Below are 16,754 nucleotides of genomic sequence, written 5' to 3'. Positions count from 1 at the left end.
TTTTTTATTATCAATTTTACGAAAAAAAGTTATTCTTCATAAAATGCTCTGGATAGTCAAAAATCTAAAACTTAACCATCAGATATCAAATTTTATCAATTTTATACGAGTTATGTCAAAAATATGAATTACGTTAAAGAGTAAAGTACCTTTATATTCCAGAATATCCAAAAATGATATTATGAAAAGTTGTTTGATATTAAAAACTATGTTTAAATATACAATTACATCATTCTAATTGAAAAAAAAAATTAAATTTTTTCTCAAGTTACTCATGATCATTTTATTACAATTATGATAACTAATTTATTATCACTTTTACGAAAAAACGTTATTCTTCATAAAATGCTCTCCCTGGTCTAAAATCTAAGATACATTCGTCAGATATTAAACTTTTTTTAATTTTATACGAGGTATGTAAAAAATATGAATTTTTCTTAAAAGTTAAGTGCCTTTATTATTCACAATATTTTAATTAGAAGGATGTAATTGAACGCTAAAACAAATTTTTTAATTCCAAACAACTTTTCTTAATAACACTTTTCGATATTGTGAAATGTAAAGGTACTTTACTCTTGAGTGAAATTCATATTTTTTACATACATTGTATAAAATTAATTAAATTTGATATTTGATGATTGCATCTTAGATTATATACGATGCAGAGTATTTTATAAAGAATAAGTTTTTTTCGTAAAATTGATAATAAAAAAGTTATCAATAGGTTCAAAGTTACGCAGACATACTGTATAAGAGCTAAAAAAAATTTTTACTGAACATTTATTATTGTTGAAGCTTATTATTAAATGTATTTTACGTAAGTTTTACAGAAAAAAGTTTTGATCACTTTGTATAAACAATTTTTTAGCTGGTAATTTTCGGTTTTTGTATTACATTTTTGTTATCTTTCTTAATTTTCTCAAAAAGGAATAGTTTATTTCATTTCTAAAGTAAAATAATTTAGTGCATTTTAAAGAATACATCCTAAGCTTTAAAAAAGTACTTATAAAACTGTAATAGATCTGTTCAAACTTGAGTAATACCGTCTTAAAGTGGTGGTAATTCTATAAAACTACGAACATTTCAAAAATTACATTTTTTGAGTCGTCATATCATTTGAATTAAATTTTTGAGATTTTTTTTTGAATGAAACATCATTTAGTAAGTTGCTTGAAAGGTAAGTTATGCAAAATTAAGAGTTTTATAGAAAAATTGTATTATTTACACATTTTTAAATAATTTTTAAACACAATTTATGTAAAGCTCACTTTCCGCCCACACCGTACTTATGACCTCACATTTTATTTCTTTCTATTATAACCATAAGATAGCTTAATTATTCTTCTTTCATGTTCAATTTCTAAAATTTTATTTAATCCGTTAGTTAAAGAATTACATTAAAATAACTTAACCATGCACTTCGCCATACGCTGGTTTTTACAGTGCGCCAGTGTTTGTGAAAAGGGTGACTTTAGCGTTATAAATAAAAAATTATAGAAGATACAGATTTAATTTTTGAAAATTCTTTATATAAGGTTTTTTTTGTAAAATTTTCTGAATTTTTCAATGGTCAAGTCAGTTTTGTTCTAAAATTTATATTTTCGGAGTTATTTAAAAAAACATCAAACTTCGTAGTTCATTTGTTTAATAAAAAATGAAGCACCCACTTCTCGAGTAGAACTTTTTGATATGTTGTTTATTAAACATTTCTTAATGAAATTTCAAAAAGTTCCATCTTGTTTGATTTTTTCCGAAGTGAAAATCAATATGTACTTCCCTTTAAGATCTAATTTCGTTTCAGAGACCACCACTATGTGTTTACAAGTTTACATACTTACATTTCATCCTCTTGAGCTCTTCGTAACAGCCTGTGGTGTGCTCTAAATCAAAACCAACTGTCATGTAAGCAAATTAATAAGAAATAATTTTCTATTATTTTTCAGATGTGTTTATTGAACCTTTGGATGACGATCGATTTTCCATATTCCTATCGAAATTTCTAATGAGCCCCAGATATGCGCAATATCAAGGCAATTTTATTTTTGAAAAGGAGCTTGAATGTGGGGTTCCAGCTCCAAAAATTAAGGTATAGTATTACCATCTATCTAAGAGACTCATTCATCTTCAGCTTAGCAGGATGTAGTGGCGTACTAAGCATGGTTCCGCGGAACCAGGGCCCGGGTCCCGCAGGGGCCCGCTCTAACGGGGTTTTTGCTTCTTTTGTTTCTAATTTGATACGGAAATTTTGAACTACACAAGTACACACTAGGAAATGTAACTGCTTATTAAATTTTAATTTTTGTGCAGGTAGTTATAACTAAAAACGAAAAATACCTATTCATCAAAAAATTTGAAAACAAAATTTATTAAGAAGCACAGGAAACGCTTTTGTAAGGTTCCGTACTCGTTTTACCTGCTTACCGAAGCCCTTGTTTCAACACTTGTTTTGAAAACTAACCGCTGGTGCCTGCCTACACGTGCTAACGCAAACACTTGTATTTTTTTATATTGGCATGATCCATGAATAAGTTGTAGGTAAACTACAAAGTTGCAGAAATTCGTAAACTGAGATATTCAATGCAAGTTTTACACGGTGGGTCATAAAAATAATCCCAATACAATAGGCTCGATGCTCGATATTCGTGTTTATAGCACCCTCATCCTTAAGCCTGTACTTTTAGGTAATTCTTAATAACTGAAATTAAATTCTAAATATAGACAATAATGATAAGGATAATAAGGATAAATATAGACACTATTTTTTTTTTAATAAAACCGCTTCATAAATTACTTTACTTATGTATTGTTTATAAGATATGTAAGATTCGTTGGTTCAAAGTGCTTATTTTTGAAAAGGCTGTAGTTAAATGAGCTTAAACGAGTCATTAATCACGAGTGTATGCAAATTTTGAACAGCCATATCTTATTATATAACCAGTTTTTGTCTTCAGGAAAACAAAAAGTTCAAAATATTCACAATAGCAAAACCTATATTTTTTACTAGTTGAAATTTTTGGTATCACCAATACTTTTTAATTGATTTAAAAAAAATTCTAAATTAAAAAGAAAATTAAGTTAAAACCATTTTTTTTTAATGAGCACTTGGAACCAATACAACTTACGGATCACATAAAAAATACATAAGTCAAGTAACTTGTGAAACGGTAACGATTAATTTCATTTGGGATGCTATTAGGGGGTGATTTTTACGATTTTTTTACTAAAAAAAGGGACGAACTTTATTTTGAGCATTACATACCTACTTAATATTGATGCTAGAAACTAAAAAAAAAAACAAAAATAAATTTTTTTATAACTTTAAAAATGTTGTGATAAGTTTTTCCCGTGCTTCATTTTTTGATTATTTCACGTTGAAATATTTGAGTTGGAATTTTACTAATAAGAACCTACTTTTCATTACCTACAACTCTGCTGCTGCTGGGGCTACAGACTTCGCCTACATCATTTTTTTCACTTTATTATAAGCTATATTTTTACTAAGAAAATTTTTTTCAATAAAATACTCACTTTTTGAGTTATTTACGAAAAACTGTCTCAAAACGTGTTTTTTCTTTGTTGAAAGATGAAGATATTCCCTCACAAATAACTTGAAAAGTGTCGACTTAATGAAAAAACTCTATAGAACTAAAGTTGCTTAGAATTAGTCAGTTTATTCAACTCCGAACTTATCTTGAACCTATGTTTTTCAGCCCCGAGAAGGGATGAAGTCACCCCCAGGGCAAAAGCACATATCGGCACACTATCACTTTTCTTGGTTGACATGTTAGCTATGTGTATGCCAAATTTCATCTCAATCCGAGCGCTTCTTTAAAATTTACGACAAATATACTGTAAATATAAATTATATATTTTATGATATATTATGATGCTTTATATTTAATGTTTCTTAAAAACTTTTGATATACAATGTGTATTTTTATTGGACGGACGGGCCCGCATCCCAACTGGAAGTAGAACCAGGGCCCGCTGATCTATCGGTACGCCACTGGCAGGATGCTATATTGTCCCAGCTAGCAGTGTTCGTATATATAACGTCAAACAAACGTCAACATTTTGGGAGAAGTTACGTCAAAAGTTACATCAAATTTTACCTAAAATATACGTATAAAAGTCACAGCGATGTTACGTAACAATTTTTGCGTTATTTCTACGTAACCTTTTTAACGTCACAAAAACGTCACTTTTTAGGAGAATTTTCGGTATAAATGATATTTATAAATAGGACTTAAAATTATTGTGTAAATAAAACCACATACATGATGCTGACACATTAGAGAGTTATCAAGTAAAATTTTATCCATCCGTTATTTTGACACGTAAACGCTATTTTTTTACGGTATAAATTTTAACGTATATGTAATTTTAGAGTTATCAAGTGCTTCACGTTAAAAGTTGGTAGCTGTCAGTCAAATGTTGTATTTGACAGCAATATAAATATAATTAAATTTTTTTCTATTTTTGGTTTCTTTCACCCAAGATACATAATATTTTGTAATTTTGCCTGGTTTTGTACAATTTGGGTTTCAAAATTTTTCTAAAGAAATATGGAAGAGATCTTAGAACAAGCAATAAGGTACTTGAGGCCATTTCACGAAGATTTAGAAAAAAAAATTGAAAATAAAATGTTTTCCACCAACTTTCCACTACCTCCAAATGTTAGCAGATGGCCAATCAACCAAGAAAACAAGGAGAAAACACCTTATTAATGTACAGAAATAAAATTTCATAACAAAGAACATATGTCATAACCACACACAGAACTTAAATGTCAGAGTCTTGCCGAATTGGTGCGATTCGCTTCTAACGTTACCGTATTTCAAGCCCGCTATTCGACGTACCGTAATGGAGCCCGTAAACGTTAAAATCATTTCCGTTATTCAATCTTCATACTGCGCATGCTCCATTTCTAAAATACCGTTACCGTATTCTCCTAGAAGTACTTGATAACTCTCTATTTATTAAATATTTGAAATAAACATTTATTATATATTTGACTTTTATGTTAGAGAAAGAGACAAAATTATTTAGCTACTTTATATTACAATACATAAACATACCCTTGAAGTAATCTTCATTCGTAAAGTGTAAACTGCACACTTTCATATTATAAGGACTAGGCTGCTTCCCCATTTTTAGAAGATATTTCCATACATTTCGTTTTTCAACTAAACTGTCATTGGATAGAATTCTATTTTGTTTATCCTATTTAGGGAAAGAATGAAACGATAAATTATCCAAGAATCACATTGAGGCACACAACAATAATAACTCGATTTTTTTGACATAACTCCATAAAAACAAACACGATTAATCACGGAAATGTAAGGTTAGGTATTAATGAAAGGTTCGAAATAAATACGCGATGGCGCTGCAATCTCAAACGAGATCTTATACGTGTCGATACCTACCAAAGAGCCACGTGTTAGAGACGAATAAATTCATACGCATTAAAACCTACCAAAGAGCCACGTTTCAGAAACGAATAAATTCATACGTATAATATACGTATTAAAATGTCGTATCAGTAACGTCATTTTTGATAGATGTTACGTAACAATTGGCTCCGTGCGTCTCCCCTCTACGTACAGTCACGTGATACGCTGTCAGATTGTGTAAGGACGTTTTAACATTGAGTCTTATGGGATTATTTTGTTAAACTTGAATATTTTATTTTGTAGTAATAATAACCGAATACAATTGTTAGAATTCATTAGTTATTAATGTATACTGTAATTTATAGTGCAACAAAATATTTTCTTTTTCGTTAATAAATATTTATTGACATAAACGTTAGTGAGGTTAGCGATAGTGAGGTTATGAATACAAAATCAAACTGATAATCAATATTGGAAAGTGAAGAATTTATAGTGCGTTTTTATTTTCTGTTTATATTAATACATAATATCACTAGCGTGACACGACCTTTTTTAAATGTCTCATTTAAACATACACAAAGCGTCCTTATAAAATTTCAAAAAACCGCCACCATGAGCAGGTCGGTCGATTTTGCTTTGACACTTTGTTAACGCTCGGAGCGAATACAAAAAAACCTAAATTTAACGTTAATGTAACGTTATCTTGCTAGCTGGGGTTCGAGGTGTGAAATTATATAACAAGGGACTATTTCATAAAACAGGTAGATCCCTGTTTAGAAATTTCACACATCGAACAATAACACACCCCGCTCAGCTGAATGTTAATGAGTCTCTTAGATAACTTGTTAGACTATAGTACAAGGTGATTCAGTGAAACCGTACGATTTGACAACGCTGCTGACGATAAAATAGAGGAGCCGCGGGCTTGCGATGTAAACGTTGTGAATCTAGAGAGTGGGAAGTTTAGTTATCATAGAGACGTGGTCGGGTGAACAACACGTATTTGCTGTGAGAGCTTATTACAAAAATGGCGAAAGTTTTGTGTGTGTACAAGGAGCCTTTCGTTTACATTACCATTTGCCGCCCCGCGCTCAATTGTCAATTCCGTCTAACATGGCTATTAGGACTTGGGTTAGGAACTTCGAAAGTAGTGGTTCAACATCACAAAAAAGAGGTGGCAGTGTCAGAACTGCTCGCACACCACAGAATATTGAAGCGGTGCCAAATTCATTACATGCGAGTCGTCGCTGGGATCTTCGGGGACTCGCGTGTAATGAAGTTGGAACCACTTCAATATTCTGTAGTATGTGAGCAGTTCTGACACTGCCACCTCTTTTTTGTGATGTTGAACCACTACTTTCGAAGTTCCTAACCCAAGTCTTGTAACTTGGTCTTGTAAACGGGGCGGCAAATGGTAGTGTAAACGAAATCCTCGTTGTACACGCACAAAACTTTCGCCATTTTTGCAATAAGCCTCCACAGTAAATGTGCGTTGTTCAGAAGACCACGTCTCCATGATAACTAAACTTTCCACTCTCTAGATTCACAATGTTTACGTCGCAAGCCCGCGGCTCCTCTATTTTATCGTCAGCACCGTTGTCAAATCGTACCGTTTCACCGAATCACCCTTTACGTTATTATGCTGTTTCTGTGTATTTTTCTAAATGAACGATATTTTTGTTTCAGTTATCTACAATTGACTTCTTCTTTAAAAAATCAGCTGAAACGCAACAGTATATATCTGCGATGTATCAAGTTAGAGGTATAGCTGAAAATATTAATTTTACTTCTGGAGATCGATTTGCGACTGTATGGTCGAAATTTTTCGCAACGTGGATCACAGATGAGGTATAATGCACATATTTTATTATTTTGAAAGACTTGTCATTACAAACTAGAATTTTACTATTTTACATGTAGAATATTCCGTTTTATTTCTACCTAATACCTTTACAGCACTGATAGTCTAAGAAGAGTGAAGCCAGGATTCAACTGCACGTGGAGTGCCGGTCCTCGCTCCAACACGGTTCGCGCGTCGAAATGTGGTAAGGCCATTCCCATATGGAGCGTGGATTATCGAGGTTTTACTTTTGGTTTTGCGCTCCAGCTTCCGAACTCTTTGTTCCGAACACTACCGTGTTAATGTACTGAAAAATTAGTCCAAACTCTAAAAATAAAAGACATAGACAAAAGGCACTTACGAATAATAAGAAACCATTACTGGAATCAAAGAGCACAAGTTGTACTAGATGACGAACCCACTTCAGAAATTGAAATCAGGAGAGATGTTAGGCAAGGATATACTATGTCTCAATTACTGTTCAATGTATAATATACAGTTCACTATATTATAGTGAAGTCATTTTTGAAGAAGCATTACTGTCTGAAAGTGAAGGAATAATAATCAACGAAAGATCTATTAACAACATAAGATATGCATATGACACCGTGATTATGCTCTGCTGAACAACTCCAATTATTACTAAACAAAACAAACAGTTTCTGTGAAAAATATGGACTAAAAATGAATATAAAAAAGACAATAACTAAAATATGATAATAACTAAGAAAACATATAGCCTAATAAAATTAAAAAAAGTCAAAATGTAAATTCGTACAGGTTAAAAAAAATTTTATATCAAGGTTTAGGTGGGTACAAAAGATATTTTCAAGAAAGTATCCAAATCATACAAGTGGATCATTGTTTAAAAAATTAAAAAGGGGTCATTTTTGCAAAAAAAAATACTTTTTTAACTGCTGAGGTAATTCACTTATTAATGAAGGTCTATAGGATTTTTTTCTGCAAAGTTGAAGGGTAAGTCTTTCACATAAGACTTACTAAATTAAATTTGACCCCCTATTTATTTAAATAATTGTATATAAATCTTTAAAAACAAATTTGCAAAAAAATATTTTTAGATAAGCACTATAAAATATCTTATTTTACAGACTAAGTTGCGCTATCTTATCAGTATTAAGCAAAAAAAAATTGGTCCAAAAGTATTTAATAGTTTTTGAGATATTGAATTTGTTTATTAAATGTTACTATATTTTAAATTGCAAAAACGAGGTTGTTGCCAAAGAAATATTCACCTGCTTAATATCTCATTATTTTTATTTTTTTGTATATTTTCGATAAATGTATTGATAAATTCAAATTTCAATTAAACTCCCCCCTAAAATGGCATTTCAAAATTATTCAAATTTGTTTATAATTTGTTTTTTTAATAACGTCGTGGGGATTAAGTATTTTGAAATGTCGTTTCGATAATTGGGTTCCTGGGAATTTTTTACTAATTAACAAAATTTTTTTGTCGTTTTTTCTTCTTCTTTTGTTTCTTGGAGTTACATTACTACGGGCCCTTTTAGGGTTAAATTTTATTAAGAATGTCGAATCTCTGAGTTGTAGATTCTAGACCTAAAAATATTAAGATTTAACTAAATTATTGTTACCAAGTACTTTAAAACTATTTGACGTATCCTTATCATACTTGGCAGAAAGTATGGCTATTATACACCCTACTAAATTGTGGTTAATAAACGTTTCTAGCTAGTGCCAGAGGCGTACGGCAGGGGACAGTGAGTGATTGACCCTTCCGAAATTCTACGCCACTGAGTGAATTACTATTTTAGCAAAATTTTTCGATTCTCCAATACTTTGTATATAAATAACTTTATTGGTATCGATAAAGTCATCAGTTTGAGAGATATTGGAAGTTTAAAATAAATGAATGAATGAATCAAAATAACTATGCCGTTTCATTTTTAACGTCCAATATCTCGAAAACTAATGACTTAATCGTTGCCAGTAAAGAGTATATTATTTACATAGAAAGTATTGGAGAATCGAAAAATTTCACTAAAATAGTAATTCCCTCAGTGGCGTAGAGTTTGGGAAGGGTCAACCATTAACTATCCCCTGTCGTACGCCTCTGGTAGTAGCTAGAAACTTTTATTTATCACAATTTAGTAGACTGTATAGTACACACACTTTTTGCTAAGTATGATAATGATACGTCAAATAGTTTAAAAGTAATTGGTAAAAATACTTTTTAAACTTTTAAATAAAACACCCTGTAACTCAGTAAGTAGCCACATTTTATTTAAGAGATTTTAGACCAATCTTAATATTTTTATGTCTAGAATCTACAACTTAGAGATTCGACATTCTTAATGAAACTGAAACTTAACAATAAAAGGGCCCGTAATAATATAACTCCAAGAAAAAAAAAGAAGAGGAAAAAAAGACAAAAAAATTTGTTAATTAGTGAAAAATTCCCAGGAACCTAATTATCGAAACGGCATTTCAAAATATTTAATCCCCGCGACGTTATTAAAAAAACAAATTATAAACAAATTTGAATAATTTTCAAATGCCATTTCAGGGGGAAGTTTAATTGAAATTTGAATTTATCAATACATTTATCGAAAATATACATAAAAATAAAAATAATAAGATTTAATACAGATGAATATTTCTTTGGCAACAACCGCGTTTTTGCAATAGAAAATAGAGTAACATTTAATAAACAAATTCAATATCTCAAAAAATATTAAATATTTTTGGACCAATTTTTTTTGCTTTATACTGATAAGATAGCGCAACTTAGTCTGTAAAATAAGATATTTTATAGTGCTTATCTAAAACGCTAAAAATATTTTTTTGCAAATTTGTTTTTAAAGATTAATATACAATTATTTAAATAAATAGGGGGTCAAATTTAATTTAGTAAGTCTTATGTGAAAGACTTACCCTTCAACTTTGCAGAAAAAAATCCTATAGACCTTCATTAATAAATGAATGACCTCAGCAGTTAAAAAAGTAATTTTTTTTGCAAAAATTACCCCTTTTTAATTATTTAAACAATGATCCCCTTGTATGATTTGGATACTTTCTTGAAAATATCTTTTGTACCCACCTAAACTTTGATAAAAAATTTGTTTCAACCTGTACGAATTTACATTTTGATTTACATGTAGTGTAATTTTATTTTACTAGACTAATATATTATATACAAACATACATTCGGGAAATGTACCGATAGAAAGGGTTGATAAATACAAATACCTAGGAATCAGGATTTCAGAAAATAATGATCAAATAGAAATAAACGCTGGTGTAGATATAAGCCGGGTATGGTTCTTCTCAGAGGCTTTTTTCAGTGTGACGCAAGTGACAGAAAAAAAAGATTTAGGTTTACCGATTTACTGATTATGTATTTACCTATTACAAATCTATACGACTATAATAATTGAAAGTTCTTCTCAGTCTTTCAGTGTGTCATTACTGATGTAATATATGATTTTAAGAATGTAGAGAATCATATCATAGCATTACATTTTAGTTAAAACTGACAGTTGTCAGAATTGTAATCGTAATTTGGTATAAAAACAAATCAATTGTGTTTATTTCATTTATAAAAAGGTATGTTCTTTGATTTGTATAGTTTTATAAATTGTACAGATAATAGTCGTATAGATAATATATAAATAATTGCGCCGTCTATCATAACAACTAGAATAAACATTATAAATGATTTTAATCACGGACGTAGGTACCTTTTTTTCTGTCACTTCCAACTTAATGCGTTAGAAAGAAATCGAAAAACTGTAACGCACTGAAAGATGCCTATGAGGCTAGTAAAAGTAGATAACTGAGAGTAGGAGCTCTGAGATGCTACACGTGTTTTCGATACTGCAATTTGGACTTGAAAGCTCGACATTGAAGCAAGAACACATAAATAAGCTACAGCCATTTGAAATATGGTGTTACAGAAGAATGCTTAGAATAGCATGGACACAGAAGAAAACGAACACGGAAGTATTCCGAGAAATAGGCAAATAATACGAAATAATAAACACATTGAAAATAAGAAAATTACAATATCTAAAACACGTAATGAGGGAACAGCGATATGAAATACTAAGAATGATAATACAGGGAAAGATAAGAGGAGGAAGGAGTATAGGAAGGAGAGTGTCATGGTTGAAAAATTTAAGAGACTGGTTTAAATAAAGGAAAGTCGCCAATTATGGAATACCATTTTGTTTTGGGGATATAAAATAATACCTTTATAGAAATTAAAACAATTTAATGTTATGACACATCAGTCATACATTTTTATGTAGTAATTAAAAGCCTTCTATTAAATATCTTAATTAACAAAAAAAAATCGAACAAAAAAACAAAATCCCAAATGAGTAACCAAATATGGAATAGGTACCCATGTATGGAATATGGAATATGAATATCAATAGCAAAAATAGACATAAACATCTGAGATCAAATAAATTTAAATAAGAAAATTGTGAAAAATGAAAGAAGTAGCTTAACTCACTTGCAGAAATCACAAATCCATGTATGAAACTCTGGACCAGCACAATCAAATGAGCCCACTTACACTTAATCCACTTTTCCATAATTAGGCACCAACGACTGTCCATATTTGGATTTGTACACTACTTCAAACTGGTATCAACATTTTTTCAAGTCGTAATGTTTTAATTACAGAAGGTCATAAAATATCAAAATAAAGGTACTATTAATACACGCAATAGCATAATAAGTCTGTATTCATGCATAATAACCAATAATACTAGTTGAATATATTTTTTGAAATTTTCTGCGAGACGATAAAACAAAACGCGCCTGTCAGACACGTATCGTTCGCGCATCTGACACAGAGGTGTGAATACGATAATAAAGAGAGCGACTGAAATAGAGGATGGTCTTGTAGTGCGCTTCCAACTTATATTTTCGGAGAAATCAAGGAATTCCATATTAGGACACTATTCCATATTTGGTTACTTTCCTCTACAGTTCCAAGTTCCATAAAACTCTTCAGAGCAGCGGTGATAGAATAAAGATGGGGGGACGGCACTTAAAGAAGAAAAAGATTTACTTACAAATGACGCGACCCACCACACCGATCGAAGATGGTCAATACTGTCCTATTGAACGGCGCGTAAACTGGTAAGATTGGAGCGAGGAGTGGCACTCCACACGCCGTTGGATCCCAGCTTTTTGAAAATTGTCCAGAACAATATTCAATTGCTTATTTACACTTTACGATTATAACGTTCTGATTTACTTAGTTTTATATAAAGCAATATATTATTTCTTTTTAGTTAATTGGTATAGAGGTAGCTCGCAATCTACAACTAGCTCTCCTCTGCGTGATGCTGTGCACAATTCCTCTGATAGCAAACTGGCAAATTAGCTGCTTTATATTTTTCTGCGTTCTCATCACGATGGTAAATGTATGTGGCTTTATGCAACGTTGGGGCATCAACATCGATCTGGTCTCATGTATCGGACTGGAGTTGGCGATTGGACTGTGCGTAGATTATGCTACGCATGTCGGACACACATTTTTGACGGTTTCTGAAGGAAATAAACAAGAACGTGCCATCAAAACTGTTACTTCGATCGGATCTGCTGTTTTGTATGGAGGTTTATCGACTTTTATCGGCGTATCTATGATGAGCTTCTCGAAGGCTTACACTTTTCAATCGTTTTTTAAGGTGAGCACAAATGTAAAATCATTTTTATTTGAAATATCAATATATTTGGAAGCTTTACTCCCATTTCCCCTCCCCTGGGGGAGACCATGGCTTGATTTGAGCTGTACGCATCCTACACAACATAGTCCAAGGCGCATCTGTTTTGAGATGGACGTTGAGAGGTGACTCAATTTTTTTTGCAGAAATTGCTTGAAAATAACTCAAATAATAATATTTGAGTTATCCTCCATCTCAAAATGGTCCGGAACATTGTTTAAATAATCAAAATGTCAAAATATGAAGGAAAAATTCGATTTTTTATTGGTTTTTTGTTTATAACTTTAAAACTATTCATTTCTGAGAAAAGTTGCACTGACATAAAAGTTGCGTAATTAAATTTCCTACAATATAGAATTGATTCAAAATTTAAAAAATAGTCACCCTTGTCGCAAAATAGCAATAATTGCGAAAAAAAACCATACAAAAACAAGTAGATATTCGCATTTTACGTTTTTCAACCATTTATGCTACACTTAGGGCCTTCATATTTTACCCAGAAAAACTTTATGATATAGTAAAACAACACTGTAAATTTCATTAAGATCTGTTGAATAGATTTTGCAATCCAGCTTTCGCAAAAAAAATTCATTTTTTTTAAATGTTGCAGGACTGAAAATAAAGCAGATACAAAGTTGAATTTTTTTTGCTTATAGAAGTGTACTGTACCTTTCATTTGCAATTTGCAAAATTAAAATCGATTAATTACCACGGCGTCAGGAAATTTTTTAAATAAACATTAATTTTTGGTGCTACGCGCAGGACAGCGGTGTTCGATTCACACAAGTTGATTTCCACCAAAATTTCTTCCAGTCTTTATCTAATATATTATTTTCTTACTCTATATTTTGTTGTATTTTAATATTTTAATTCCACAAAAATCAAACTAATTTTATTATTGTTTGTGAAATATTGTTTAAACAATTGCATATGTTTAAAAATAATAAACTTTTATTCTCTAAGTTAAAATATATGAACAAAGAAAGTTTTTGCTAAAAAAAGTGTTATTTCAAAGGATAGAGTATGTGTTTTTATTTTGCAATAAACAAATTTATTTATTTATATCGAAATATAATAAAAATTAAAATGTATCAATCATTATCAAAGGTCATTGGAATGCCCAATCAGAGCAAACTATCCGGCGCTGTCCTGCGCGTAGCACCAATAATTAATGTTTATTTAAAAAAATTCCTGACGCCGTAGTAGTTAATCGATTTTAGTTTTGCAAATTGCAAATGAAAGGTACAGTACACTTCTATAAGCAAAAAAATTTCAACTTGCTATCTGCTTTATTTTCAATCCTGTAACATTTTGAGAAAATGAATTTTTTTTGCGAAAGGATTGGATTGCAAAATCTATTGAACCGACTTAATGAAATTTACAGTATTGTTTTACTGTATCATAAAGTTTTTCTGGGAGAAATATGAAGGTCCTAAGTGTAGCATAAATGGTTGAAAAACGTAAAATGTGAATACTTGTTTTTGTATGGCGTTTTCGCAATTATTGCTATTTCGCAACAAGGGTGACTATTTTTTAAACTTTTAACCAATTATACACTGTAGGAAATTTAATTACGCAACTTATATGTCAGTATAACTTTTCTCGGAAATGAATACTTATAAAGTTATAATTGAAAAACGAAGAAAAAAATCGAATTTTTCCTTCATTTTTTGACATTTTGATTATTTAAACAATGTTCCGGACCTTTTTGAGAGGGAGGATAACTCAAATATTATTTGAGTTATTTCCAAGCAATTTCTGCAAAAAAATTTGAGTCACCTCTCAACGTCCAAATGTACTAATATTTTTACAGATGCGCCCTGGTCTAATATAAATTCGCAGCCTATCATAGCATGCTACATAGATTGACAGAAATTCCCAAGCGAAAAAATAACTTCAAGATAGAATTTATTGAATATCATTAAGCAAATAGTAGTAAACAATGGGTACAACAAACAAACTTTTAAACCAAAAACTGCATAAGAAAACCCTAAAATTAGTCTTCTCACCACCAAAGAAAAAAATCCAGTACCTTTTGCTTTATTACATATTCAGGCATGTTGATAGCTATCAACAGAAATAGCCAGATACATCAAATAGAGAGGAATAACACCAGCTTTCAGAACAAACAACAACTTAAGCAAATACATTAAGGGGGGGGTATGGTTTGAAATATTTAATTTTTTTATTATTTCAAATAAAAGTGCATACTTTCAAGACTACTCTCTGAAAATTTTAAAATAATCGAAGTAAAATTACCAGAGATACAGCGTGTTGAATATCCCTACCTTCGACTCGCTTTGCCGCGACTTCACGCCAGCACGCTTGAGCGTAGTGAGAAACGTTAAACAACTGTTCGCTTTCTCTGTTGTAGATTACTCCTCGATTCAAAAAATATATTCCAATGTGCATCACTTTACGATTTGGTAGACAAATAAGAAGATGAAGATGCAGTTGTCAAAACTTTAAACGCATTTTTCTCAAAACTGCTTTTTCAAATGCGGTGGACATTGTAACTGAAAAAGTACTCGGCCGATCTACATACCTGATATTTTGTACATATTTTCTTAAGACATTTCATGAGGTAACAACGTCGAGATATTTTTCTTTTTTTGCTTATTTTTTGTTCAACAATAATAAATCTGTTGATTTTTACAAAATTTTTACCAAAAATTTCATTTTTTTTATTTCTGAGTGATACCAAAAATTCAAAAATCATTAAAAATAAAAAACTCGACGTTGTGACCTCGCGAAACTCATAAGCTAATTAAATCTTTCTGATTTTTTTGTTTCCTATGATCCAGTGACGAGTTCTGATGTCCACCGCAAAATCCATTTTTTTGTGAGCTGCCTGTCAAAATTTGTCACCAATGGCTTACTTTTCAATATTTTGGATTGAATTTTTTTCTAAATATTCTTTTTTCAAAATAATTGTACCATAGCTTCGAAAAAAAATCACAAAAATGTGCTTGATATGTTGATTTCAAACCATACCCCCCTTAAGAACAATACGAAATAAGAGCCAAAAGAAAAAACAATTACAGAGTGGTGTACCTATGTGTATATTATAAACTAAAATGTGATGAATGTCCAAAAATTTACATCGGTCAAACTGATAGAACTTTTGACAAACTTATAACAGAACACAAACGGTTTGTGGAAATATTGAAAACTAAAGTTTTCAGTGTTTTATTCTTAGATTTAAAATAAAATTGTAAACTCATTTTATGCGGACAATTTCGTTTTTGTATAATCGGAAATATCGCACTGTAGTTGACTATTTCAATAAATCGTGTTTATTTGTTTTAGATCTTCTTCCTCGTCATCGTATTTGGATTGTTTCACGGAATTGTATTGCTGCCTGTTATTTTAAGTTTCATTGGTCCCGCTCCTTACAAAAAGCACAAGAAATCTGCCGTAGAAGAGTCAGAACTTAAACCTCTGGACAGCTGACAGTTGACAACGTTAACACATATCTAGAGATTACCTAAGTAGGATTGATAAATTTGTTTATTGAAACAAAACGCAATAATTGGGCCGTTCCAGCTTAATTAGAATAATGAGGTTTTGATGACAGTTTTTGTTATGTTTAATAAAAATATTATTTTTTAGAATAGTTTTCATTTTTTTTTAAATCAAATATAAATTATTAAAACTGCATTTCCTAATTTCACTAAAAAAGTCACTAGAATATAACATAAATACCCACCATCTCTTCGTCGACTTCAAAGCAGCCTATGCCCAGATAGCACAAGTACGTTTTATGGACATCCAATGGACGTACATCTGTGTACATTG

The 16,754-nt window shown here is 30.9% G+C and overlaps 1 protein-coding gene across 2 annotated transcripts in view; it reads left to right on the top strand.

The window, feature by feature from the left end:
* Window positions 1-16,572, top strand: part of LOC114337838 (protein patched homolog 1) — a 135,775-nt gene extending 119,203 nt beyond the window's left edge. For both annotated transcript variants that reach the window (XM_028288380.2, XM_028288381.2), the window contains 4 exons: window positions 1,944-2,086; window positions 7,083-7,244; window positions 12,525-12,920; window positions 16,266-16,572. In XM_028288380.2, coding sequence (XP_028144181.2) covers window positions 1,944-2,086; window positions 7,083-7,244; window positions 12,525-12,920; window positions 16,266-16,409 — 845 coding nt within the window. In that variant the 3' untranslated portion in view covers window positions 16,410-16,572. The remainder of the gene's footprint in view (window positions 1-1,943; window positions 2,087-7,082; window positions 7,245-12,524; window positions 12,921-16,265) is intronic.
* The last annotated feature ends 182 nt before the right edge of the window (window positions 16,573-16,754 follow it).

Source organism: Diabrotica virgifera, chromosome 6 (assembly GCF_917563875.1).
Source record: "Diabrotica virgifera virgifera chromosome 6, PGI_DIABVI_V3a".
NCBI lineage: Eukaryota > Metazoa > Arthropoda > Insecta > Coleoptera > Chrysomelidae > Diabrotica > Diabrotica virgifera.
This window is presented reverse-complemented; position numbering and strand designations above follow the sequence as displayed.